The 11949-nt window shown below is 47.4% G+C and overlaps 1 protein-coding gene across 1 annotated transcript; it reads right to left on the reverse strand.

Annotated features, from left to right (window-relative positions):
• Positions 1-202: 202 nt before the first annotated feature.
• Positions 203-7743, reverse strand: PROK2 (prokineticin 2). Its single transcript, XM_057366345.1, has 3 exons — positions 7601-7743; positions 3879-4004; positions 203-1116 (listed from the first exon to the last, which is right to left on the reverse strand). The coding sequence occupies exons 1-3, from the start codon at positions 7706-7708 to the stop codon at positions 991-993; spliced, it is 360 nt and encodes a 119-aa protein (XP_057222328.1). The 5' UTR covers positions 7709-7743; the 3' UTR covers positions 203-990.
• Positions 7744-11949: the final 4206 nt, after the last annotated feature.

Here is an 11949-nt window from a genome sequence, read left to right on the forward strand (position 1 = left end):
TCCAGATTCTGAGACTGCAGYTTGATTGAGGGGTTTGTGCCTTGTAAACTCCAAGTTTCCCAAGCAGCAGCCAAAGGCACATAATAATCTTTTGCTAAGCTATCCATAAGGAGCTCTGCTAGCTTGGGGGAATAGAGTGTGGGATAACAGATTACACTGAATAAAAATGAGAAACCACAATGACAAAATAATGTTATAATATTAAAATAAATCAAATCGTACATTGCCATTATTCTGATACAGAATTTTTACACAGCAAATTTGATACATATACAAGAAGTCAGGCAGCCCATTACAATACACTTCAGGGTTCCTTTTTTCTTTAATATAAACTACATATTAATACATAGTTTGAGATGATCAGGTAGTTTTACACCAATTCAAGTAACAACAACTTCTCAGAATACTAAAATAACAAAATGCTCTGAATGTTGAAATGCTTTAGTTCCACCTGCCACTTTTAAAAAGTGTAAAACCTACATCTATTGGTTAAACCTTTACCCTAGAGGTGTGCCTAACTTACAAAGAAAATTATATTAATAAAGATATGAAATGCAACGTAAATACAGTTCTTTTGGCAATTCTCATATGTTTCACACAGTTATTCAACTCTCAGTTCAACTCAGGCATTCCAAAGTGCAAAGATGTGGCCAATTTTTTCCAAAACTGGCAATACACTTGGATTTTTTTCATTCTGGGGTTAAACTGGAACCATGGAGCCCACAAAATGATTTAGTAATGGTCAAGGCCCTGCCCTCAGACAGAGTTTTGCTCTAGCAGATGCCATTTTGCCACCCCAAAATGAAAGCATCCTCCTCTGTGAGTCTCTCCTGAAAACCTTGGCCACAAGAGCACAGCGTCTCATCTCCATCTGATGTTGGTGAGGCAGGAAGGTGTGTGAAGGGCTTCTCCTGGCAAGTACCTTATTTTGTCACAACAACGAGAAAAAGAAAATAACGAGCGGCTCCTTCTAGYGCAGAACAGTTCCTGCTAAAAGAAGATGTCTTCTTTTCTGAAGTCTGGTAAACATTTGAATTTGCTGGGAGAAGTCCGTAGGCAGGCCAGGCCCGGGAGGCACGGGCAGGTGTGGTGCATCCGCCGCCCGGGGAAAGGGACCTGGGACAAAGAGCACAGGCATCAGTGACAGGGAGGAGGGATGGGAGGAATAGTGGGGATATGGGGAATGCTGCCCAATTCCCTCCCTCCACAGCCAGAGATCCCCACGACAGTATAGACATCAAAGCCAACCCCGCTGCACACCTCGGTCAATTCAGGGTTAAGGGCAGGATGTTAGCTGTCCTGTTGCTGTGTAAATCGACATCTGTGACACATGGTCTCCATTTGCTCCCGTTTCATAAAGGATTTTGTTGTGAAACTGCACTGGCCTTTAAGATGACGCTTTGTGGTGCCACTGTGCAGGGCTTTCTGCCTGTCCCCATTCCTGCCKTGTCACACGGCACAGAGCCTTGGGATGCCGTGGTAATCAGGCTGGAAGATCTCTGGAGATCACCTTGCCTGACCTCCCTTTGGGCAGGATCCTTCTCACCACAGGGCAGAGGTTTCTCGTTCCACCCACCCTCCTCCAGCCCCGCTGTGCTGCAGGGAGCACATACGGAGTGCATTAGACAAATGTAATTGTGCCACAACGTGCACATGCACTGACACTCTTCAACAACTTGATCACGAGCTCTGTCTCTCACAGGAGCCAAGCAGGACAGCCCAGTGGGAAATGTCTGGGAGCTGTGGTGCTGCTGGCCAGCAGTGCACACTGAGAATTTCCTGGATGTGGCAAAAGAGGCACAGAGGTACCAAACCAGCCGGGCAGGCAGCCCTAATTCCCTCATTTCCAGATTTCTGTGTGGTTGGAGTCTAAAACTTTAATATTCCGATATTCTCTTTTGTCAGTGCGTGAATTTTGTCTTTAACAAAGTCCCACACRGTTCTGTGTGCACCGTGCCAAGGACCAGCCTGGCTCAGTGATGCTCCCCTGGGTGCAGGGGTGGGCAGAGGGCTCACATCACCTGCAGTGCCCTGGGCCAGCAGCAGCCTCTGCCCAGCACTGTCTGAAGGGCAGTCCCGGTTCAAGGGATGCTGTGAGCTTCCCCTGCCACCCACCACAGCCCTTCTGCTCTGGGGTGAGGGGTCAGACACCAAACACAGGTGCTGGGGACTCCCCAAGGCAATCACACCTCTGAGTGCCCACACACAGCACTGCAGCAAAACCAGAGCTCTCAGCCTCCCCACAGCTCAGGTGATTTATTCAAATCATTCTGCTTGCTGCAAGGAAATGTCCCTTGCAGAGGGACTCCCATGCTGCCAAACCTCCTCTGCCCAGCCCTGCCTCAGACCCTGCCTCGAATTCCAGCTGGGACTGCTAACAGCATCAGTCCATCACTGCCTCGTTTTTGAGAAGGAAGCTAGAAGGTGGAACCCCAACTGCCTGTAATTTTCTCCAGGATATCTCCTGGCTCTTCTGGAGGTCCCCAAGGTGCCATGGCCATGGTGATGCCTGCTTTTGACCTGTCCTGCAGGCAAATGAAAGTTTTGGGGGACACCCAGCTGCTCCCTGCTCAAGTATTTACAAAAGAGAAACCATTGAGCAAACACTCCATGCTTAAAATAACCTCATTTCACATTCTACAGTAAATCAATTTGCTTTGTGTTTCTCAGGAAGAGTGGGGTGAGGAATCAAAAATCTGAAATTAACCTCATAAAGATTATAACCATCAGTGACTAAGTCTGGAGTGGACAAGCATCTTCTCTGATGGTAATAATGCAGACAATCAGCTTGAAATATATCAGACAGTATAAATTATTGCCCAATAACAATAAGCTCATAAAACCCCCTAGAAGACAATTTCTYTTATCCTAATTCCTGGTAATGGAAAGAGCCCTTACGAGAAAAACCTGCTTCATTATGTAGTAAAAATTTGGTCCCAAATACCACAGCAGAAGTTTTAWAAATTTAACTGTAATAGAACAAAGCCTTAAACATCCTAAAATTGAGAAAATAAACCATAGATACTGATATGAGCAGCCAGGCCTTGGATGAAACAGTTATAATCTGATAACTGCCCAGTTATCATCTGAATTTATTGCCTTGGTATTTTTCATTTGTGATGACCCTTGGGCCATGCTCTTCCCTGAGGATGGCTCTGAAGACCACCAGGTTCTTAAGCACCGTGGTAACATCCCATTCAGTCTTTTGCAATACTTTTAAATATGCAGCTTTTTTTTCCTGCTGCATATAAAATACATAATTACACCGCCTTAAATAAATGGCCTTGTTAAAATCATTATATTAATAATACCATGCATCATCTAATAATGTACTAATATGTAACTGAGGTTTTACATATGTGTCTATATATGCATTTATATTTGAAATTAATAGGTAGAGTAAATCAGAGAGGGTTTTTTTTTTAAGTCCCAGTGTGTGTTAATTGCTTGTTAATGCACCAGGTGTCCCAACACCTTTTGGTGACATTTTTATATTTGTGATAGGCTCTTGTCCCCTGCCACAGGGGTTGGTGGCATTTGCTGTGCTCCTGCTCACACGAGCCAGGATTGGCAGGGCTGGGCTCGGGAGCTGCTGGCGCTGYTTCGGATCACGTAACAGAACAAAGCAGCAACAACAAACTAATAAGAAAACAATCTGGGGAGCGTGTAGTGCTTTCATCCTCTGATTCTCTTCWGCATAATTCTGACAGTAATGCATTCCTTACGTCGGTACCTTCATCTCTGCTCCCATACAGATGCAGATGGCTGGTGTTTTACAGAACGGGACGTTTCCCCCCTTTTCACCACGTTATGGTTTCTATGAATGTGATGTACAGCTCAGGACATTCCTGTTTCAGCCCCTCTGTTGCCATACTCACTCTGTGGCTCAGGGGATGGCATTCATCTCCCAGGTTTCCCATCGGGGTGCACATCCTCAGGCTGCGGATCCAGAGGCTGATGGCGCAGCACATCCCTGCTCCGCACTGCTGGTCCCGGTCACAGGCCTGGGGTTCAACACAGCATTGAGCAAATTAAATGAATAAGAAATGTAGYCCAGAAATAGGACAGATCAGGTGCTCAAGAGCTGCCTCTGGCACCCCRTAAGTTATCATGGCTCATTAAGGCTGAATAATAAGATTTAAGGTTGATTTGCAATACTTGTGTCTCTCATAGATTGGAATGTGTGGGCCCCTGGCACGTTTTGGGGTTGAGCTCAGGTTGTTTAAAACCAGGACCACACATGGAGCTGCTCAGGGCCAAACCTGGGGCTGTCAGTGACTTACAGTGCTCCCAAAATCTGAGAACTGATCGACTGTGGCACGTGCCACTCATTTTACCAGCTCCCAGATTCGTGCCTGAGTAAGCTCAGGCAGGAGAAGGACCAACCACACTGAACTTATCACCAAAAGAGTCACGGAAAGAGTCACCAAAACCGTCCCGTGGAGAAGCTAAGACAGAAAATCACCCATTAATTTAATGACTTTTAAGTAACTATTCCTTCTAATTCCAGATGATAATACCATGGCTGTGAGTGCCTCTGCAAGGCTGCATGATAGTTTGGTTAGAGAAGTCMGAGTGGAAGCAGCTAAAACAGAAGTTTAAATATGGATTCTGTGGTTGTTGTCTAGAATTACACGCAGCTAAAAGAGATCTTAAGAAAAGCTTTGCGTAAGTGTCCACATCCAAAAAAATGCTGCTGTGGTAGCATTCCCTTCACGGGAGGCAAAAAATATTTCAGCCACTTACCCAATACAGCTTAGACAAGCAAAAACCAAAAYGCAAACGAGTGGGTATGTTTTCAAACCCACAAACCATGAAGAGCAATTGACACATTAGGGTTTGAAAACAAGCCACAGTACATCTTTCAGTTACTTTTTAATCAAAAGCATGTAYGGATTTAATGTAAAAACCTTTCTCTAGTGAGAAATGCCATTAGTTAAAGGTCCTGCTTACACCCCGAATGTAAGCTAATTAACTCACTGCTCCTGGTGTCTGACAGCAGCAATTAGAAACCAAAAGCACTGGTCGGCACTACGTAAATGGGAAACTCATAATAATGTACGTAAATGATGATAACAGCTCRGGGGAAGACGCATATCAGAGTAAACATTCTCTTCACGGAAAAACTCACTGATCTTACCTTGGGATTGACATGATAAATGGCTTTAGATTGTACTCACTGGGCAAATATTGCATTGACCAGCAGAAGCCAGATCAAAATAGATGTTTAAAGATCAGTCAGGAGTTTAGGAAGAAGCTGTTGCATTAGGATCRAGCTGTTAAATAGTATGTGTGACCCAAACAGCTCCAAAACACGCAGCTCTGTGCTACAGGTAAACTCCCACACACAGTATTTGYTTGTAAGACTAATCTGGCCATAAAACTACCACTCCAGCCTGCCAGGTAGATAATGTTCACTTTCTGACCTCTCTCTTTAAGAGTAAATACATAAATAAGAACTCTAATGATCTTGTTTTGCCCTCATCACAAATAAAAATGCGGGTCCAGTGATTTTGGCTGCCCCTGGCACTCCAGTGTTCACTGCTCAGCTGGAGTCACAGACTCTGCTATTTCTCACCAGCTCATGACTCCCTTTTTTCTCCGTTATATATCTCAAACCCCATCCATCTCTGTGGGACTGGTCCTGGGGTGAAACATCACTCAGCTGAAAAAGCACCCCTGAGTATGTTCTACCAAGCAAGGGTCTCCATGTCGATGCTGAACAATTTCCTTCTAAAACTCACACTCACTTATTTACATCTGGCAGAACTTTTGAGGTTCCCTTGCCAAAAATGTATGACAAGTTTTGAAAATATTCAACCCAAGCATTCCTGCCCACACCTTATCTGTAATGTGTAATTCATGCTGCTGCTCCTAATCTTCCCCGAACACCACACGAGCACCTCATTTAAACACAGTTTTCTGGAAAATCAGCCTGAGAATATGTCCCAAGTGAAATGCCAGCTGCAAAGGCAACTGGTGTCAATACAGAAACCGCCACTGAAGTGAGGAAAGTTTGAAAAAAGTCCTTAAATATCAAAGGAAAAGCACCTTGCAGGCTCAGAGGATGGRGAAACACCTATGTCAGCTCTCATCAGAGATTTGCCCACCCATCAGAAGCCAAAAATGCATCAAAATGACTTAAGCAGAAACACTCTGCGATAGTTACTAAAGTAACATTTTCTTATTCTAATTTATTTTTACTTTTTGAATCGGCTTTGTTCTTGATCTATTATTTAGTGCCTCACGATTACTTTATTTAGTGGATTAATTATGCTTTAAAGGTGTAGCCACAACTCTGATAACAGATAAACTGCTCCTCCATTGCTGGGAATATTTCCACTTAAAATAAATTTCAAATTCTCAAATATTAAAAAAATTCCTTCACATTCTCTGCTCTAAAAAGATAACCAGTCATGGGAACTGATCTGACTTTCAGAGAAACACCCATGAGCTGTTTCATGGAGTGCCATGAGTGCAACTTCTGATGGTTACAAAAGACATGTAAGCTCTCAAAGGAATGCAAGTGCTGGGTTATTAAACCAAAGAAAACACTTAARAATCATTTTACTTTAGAGTGATGCAACCGTTTGGGTTAAATAACATCTTTGGGGGAAAAAAAAGTATTTTCGCAGCCAAAGTAAATCTAGAGCCTGAAAACAACAACAATAACAGAGACTTGTGTCTGTTATAGCAAGGGGTGGCTATAGAGGAGGAAAAGCAGCACAATCATACTSAAAGGGGAAAAAGAGGCAAAACAGCATTTTCCAAGGGTTGCAATGCTGCCCTGTACACGGAAGGGCTGGAGGAACTTGGGGTGCACAGTGRGCAGTGCAATGCCCTGAGCCAGACCCTCCCAGAGCAGGTTTGGGGACAGCTGGGTCTGCATGGGAGGCGATGGGAGACAGTTCCAGCCCTGGAAAAGCAGCGGGAATCCCTGCACGCTCCTGGACCAGCCTGGAGAAAACCCTGCCCTGAGAGTCCAGACAGGAGCAGACCCACGTTGTGGCATCTCCTCACCTCAAATCCTGGCACTGCCCACCGCAGAGTCTGACACATCCTGGCATCACTCACCGCAGACAGAGCCCCAAACTCTGGTACCACTTAATCCAGAGAGCCCCGCGGCTCCGGGCATCCCTCGCTCCAGGAGAGATGTCACATCCCGGTATCACTTATCCCAGCCGGACCCCCAAGCCCTGGCATCTCTCATCACCTGGCACAGCTTTCCCTCCCCCGTCTCGTTATCACTTTTCCCTCCCGCGTCTCTTTATCACTTATCCCAGCTTCGGCCATCCCTCACCGCGCTCGAGAACCGCTCCGTCCTGGCACCGGGGATTGCGGAGAGCCCCGGAGTCTGGGCAGTCTGGACAGCCCCGGGCATCCCTTGGGGCAGAGCGCTCCCCTCTCTGCTGGCATCCCTTATCCCGGGAGATTGTCCCCGGTCCCGCGAACAAACCCCGAGCCCGGTCCCCGCTGCCCCGAGCCCTCCCGTCCCCGCATTCCCGTCCCCGCATTCCCGTTCCCGCATTCCCGTCCCCGCTGCCCTCCCGGTGCCGGTGCCCTCCCGTCGGTGCCGTCGGTGCCGAGCGGCGGCGCTCACCCCGGTGATGACGGCTCCGTGCCCCGCGGCCAGGAACAGCACCAGCAGCACCAGCAGCAGCAGCAGCAGCGGTGGCAGCGCCGGCGGAGCTCCGCGCAGGCTCCGCATGGTGCGGTGGCGCGGCCCCGGCGCTCCCCGCGGGCGCGGTGCGGCGCAGCGGAGCCGGGCACGGCGGCCGCCCCGGCGTTATAAAGACGGGCAGTGAGTCACCCCCGCCCGGCAGCGCCGCGGCCGCGGGAGCTGCGCGCAAACACCGCGCCCAGGTGCGCGRCCGCGGGGAACGGGGCGGGGGGGCGCGCAGGGATGGGAACACCCCGCATCAGCGATGGGGGAGCTGCGCTTAGGGGGAAACATCCCACGGCAGGATGGGGACATCCCAGGACTGAAAGGAAACATCTCACAGCAGGCTGGGGACACCCCAGGATTGAAGGAAAACATCCCACGGCAGGCTGGGGACATCGCACGGCAGGCTGGGGACATCCCAGGATTGAAGGGAAACATCCCACAGCAGGCTGGGGACATCGCACGGCAGGATGGGGACATCCCAGGATTGAAGGGAAACATCCCACAGCAGGCTGGGGACATCGCACGGCAGGCTGGGGACATCCCAGGACTGAAGGGAAACATCCCACAGCAGGCTGGAGACATCCCAGGTCTGGGGGCAAACATTGCACGGCAGTTCTGGGGTAATGTTTCAGGGCTTGGGGGGAACACCCGACAGTGTGACTGAAGGATATCTATCCCACAGCAGGTCTGGTGGGGTCACCCCAGGGCTGGCTGGGGTACAACCTRTAGCAGGTACGAGGATGTTCCACAGCAGGTCTGGAGTGGATACCCACAGCAGGTCTAGGGGTTCATCCCAAGGCTGGCTGCAGACATCCCACAGCAGATCAGGGAGCAGGGAGGCACCCAACAGCGGGGTAACAAGGAAACATCCCACAAAATGTAGGGGACATCCTGCAGCAGGTCAAGGACAGAGCACAGCAGGTCCTGAGGAGATCCTGCAGCAGGATGGGGGGATCCCACTGCAGGTCGGAGCACATCTGCTGACTCCTGGCAGAGCTGTGGGCATGGCCATGGGGGGACAGGCAGGCTGCACCTCATCTTGTCTGGGAGAGAGCAGTATCAAATATACCCCACAGTCCCAGTAAGAATTGGAGCAATCCCAGCTCYTGCTGGAAGCCCAGAGCCTCTTTGAACTCCTGTTCTCCTGCAGGTTTCCCCCTCTTGCCACAGGCAGCCTCTGGCTGAGCTCTCCCAGCTCTCACAGCATCCGGGGATATGAGGAGAACTGCTCTGTTCTTCAGCAGGGCTGGCTCCCCCCAAAAAATCTGGGGGAAGATGGGGAGGAGAAGGAACTGGGAGTAGGGACCCCCATTCCAGGGACAGTGCACCACTGGCTCTTTCCAGGACWAATGCCAGTCCTGGGTCTGCTGGTCTCAGAGAGCTCCTGTTTCTGCAGGCACACCTCTGAAATTCAGCACAAACCAAGGTCTGACCACTAAGGATGGTACCTTCAGGCACCTTTGTCTCCTGTGGAAGGAGAACATCCCAGCCCAGTGCAATCACTAAAACACATGCAGTGTTTCCTTTTCTGCTTCTCTCACTTTTCCTTACTTTTCCAGCTCTTTATACTTCTTTTTACCTTTCTTCTCCCTCCTAACTCCCTTTCTGTCCCTTTTCCTGCCCCTCCATTCCCACTTCCATCTCTCTGCACACTTTGTGCTGCACCCCTCCTCCAGCGCGTTCCATTCCCACACATAGGTCCCTGTTTTCCCAGATTTTTCAGTTTATACTTTTCTCCCAGCCAGCAAGGCTGAGCCTTGGCAGGGCCCACATTTCCCCAAGCCCTCAGACAGTCTCATTCCCTGGCTGAGGCAGGCTGGGCTCAGCTGAAGGASTGCAGTAACATCGAGCATCTCACCCACTCCTGCTCGGTTCAGTCCCGGTCAGGAGCTGTCGAATCGATTCCTGAGTGGCCTCCCCTCGGGGGTTCTGTCTGTCTGGAGGTGTTTTCATTACAAACGTGGCCCTTTTTGGGGGTGCTTACGGTTATTTCGGTTATTTCGCTTATTTCGTACAAACGCACGCAAGACAAATATGGGCTGAGTAAACAGAGCCTTTACTCCGAGGATGCTTTAAAAGCAAATTGGGATAAGCCAATTTTGACGTGGAAGGATTAAAAATAACTGGGATGTATCCTCAGTYGTTGTAAACTCATGTTGCTGCCTGAAGCATTGGCAGTTTAAACCAGGTAAAGGGATTAGTTTGTTTTAAATTTTATTTGTATCCTAGAAACTAWAAATGAATGTAAACCAGGAATGATTATTTTCACAATCTCCAGGTGCCCAGAACTTCCAAAAATAAATCATCACTTTCAGCTCTAAACCTCCTGATCCTCTAGAAACACTGTAGAATTGGGGAGAAATAATAAGGGGGAAGGGAAGAATTTTGTGCAGGTTTATGTAGACTTGGTCATTTCTTGTAACAGCTATTTGACATAAAAAATATCATTTATGAAAGGTTGTCAGTCCTGAGCCTGGAAGGGCAGCATCATACATTATAATGGGGTTACTACAGACTTACTAGAAGCCACTCTAATGTCAATATTCTTACCACCAACTTGTGCTAAAATTTGTTTGCTATCAGATGAGACCTTGCACGCCTATATGACCTTTTGGTGATTAGAAATTGTAATGAAATATTAATTAATTCTGATTTAATCATTCCTATTCTTAAAGAAAAGATGAAAGTCGGGGAGATGGCTTTCTGAACTTCAGGATTTCTGCTTCAGATCAATAATCAATGTTCAGTGGAGGTTTGACAGACAAACAGCACAGGACTGTTCTTAATCATTTGTCCTTTCTCTTGGGGATTGTACACGAGGCAGAAGAAACCATTTCTGCTGACAGTAATTTGGGTCCCCAGCATTTACTCAATGATCATTTACGCTTTTTTGAGTTGCAAACATTTTTGTAAATGACTTGTAAGCTTCCTGCCTCTCTCTCTGATGTGGCTGGAGTTGGCCAGTGCCTTCTCAAGTTACCAGCAGCAGTCTGGCTGAGAGATGGAGTTTCATACCTGCAGCTCTCCCTGAGACTGTAAAAGCCAGCTGGGACTGAGGTGTGAGCAGCTTAGCAAGTCCRGGCAGCCCTGGTGGGATCCTGGATCACAAGGACAGCAGTTTGTGTAATGTGGAGAAAATGAGAGGCAATTCAGGCTGTGAGACACAACTCTCACACGTGGAATTGCCTTTGGAGACGTCCATGGGGCTGCTGCTTGCAGGAACTTGYAGGGTGTTCTGAGAGGTCAGCACCTCAAACACGTCAATAAACTAACAGCACCTCTGACGTCAAATAAACTAACTYCTAAAAAGTCTAAACACAAATGCTGATTTTGGAATTAGAAGAGGCGYTGTTGTCTGAATCCCTACCAAATCAAGCCACAAATTTCATTAGTGAATCCTAAATGAAAAGAGATAAGTTGTGTTTTAAATGTATCTCAAGAGATATTAAGCCCTGACTTATAACAATGAAGACAACTTCCCTCAGCAAATTACTCCAACTCCTAAAACCTCATTTCCTGTTTGAATTTCACTGATCTGGACCAGCAGATGATATTAAGCCCTCTAATATCAGGTATTTTCACCTTCCATGTGTAATAAGCTGGGAAAAAAATTCCACAATAGCTGTTTCACTACACAGCAACATTTTTGTCACTACCAATGGTCCTGGTAGCTCATCTCCAAACCCTTTCCAATAGATCAACAAAGTTTGTAAAGTTTCTGGCATGATTTCAGGAGGAATACTGTCACCCCCTGGGAGCCACCACACTGTTCTAATCTCAATTACTTTTTCTTGCAGACCGAGTCAAGAATCAGCATATAAAGAGAAGCAGCCTAGTGAATACAGTAATAAAAATGAAACAGATTGACAAAGATCTTCAGCAATAAAAAAAAAAAGCTTCCACAAGTGATTTTATATCTGGGGTCAGACATGAAATAGTTGTAACGAGCTGCTGTTGTAGTGATCTGTTCCCTGTGCTCCTCGTGTCTCATTACGCCGCTTTTCAGCGCTGCTGTTGTCTTAGCAGGCCCTGAAGAACCTTATGTAAGGAGCAGAATGATGGTTCTGCAGTGTGTTAAAAAAGAGCATTTAACAGGGAAGTGCTAATGTTCTAGATTAGGGATTCTCATCCCTTGCTCTGCACTGGCTCATGTAATTGCATGAATCACTTTGATTGYGAAGCGCACGCTCTCCCGTCAGCTCGGAGGGATTGAAGTGGAATATGACAGAGCCTGCTCAGGAAACAGGGCTAGAAGRAGAAAAAACTGTGAACGTACCACAAAA

Source organism: Malurus melanocephalus, unplaced genomic scaffold (assembly GCF_030028575.1).
Source record: "Malurus melanocephalus ecotype Western Australia unplaced genomic scaffold, MMel_1.1 scaffold_64, whole genome shotgun sequence".
Classification (NCBI taxonomy): domain Eukaryota; kingdom Metazoa; phylum Chordata; class Aves; order Passeriformes; family Maluridae; genus Malurus; species Malurus melanocephalus.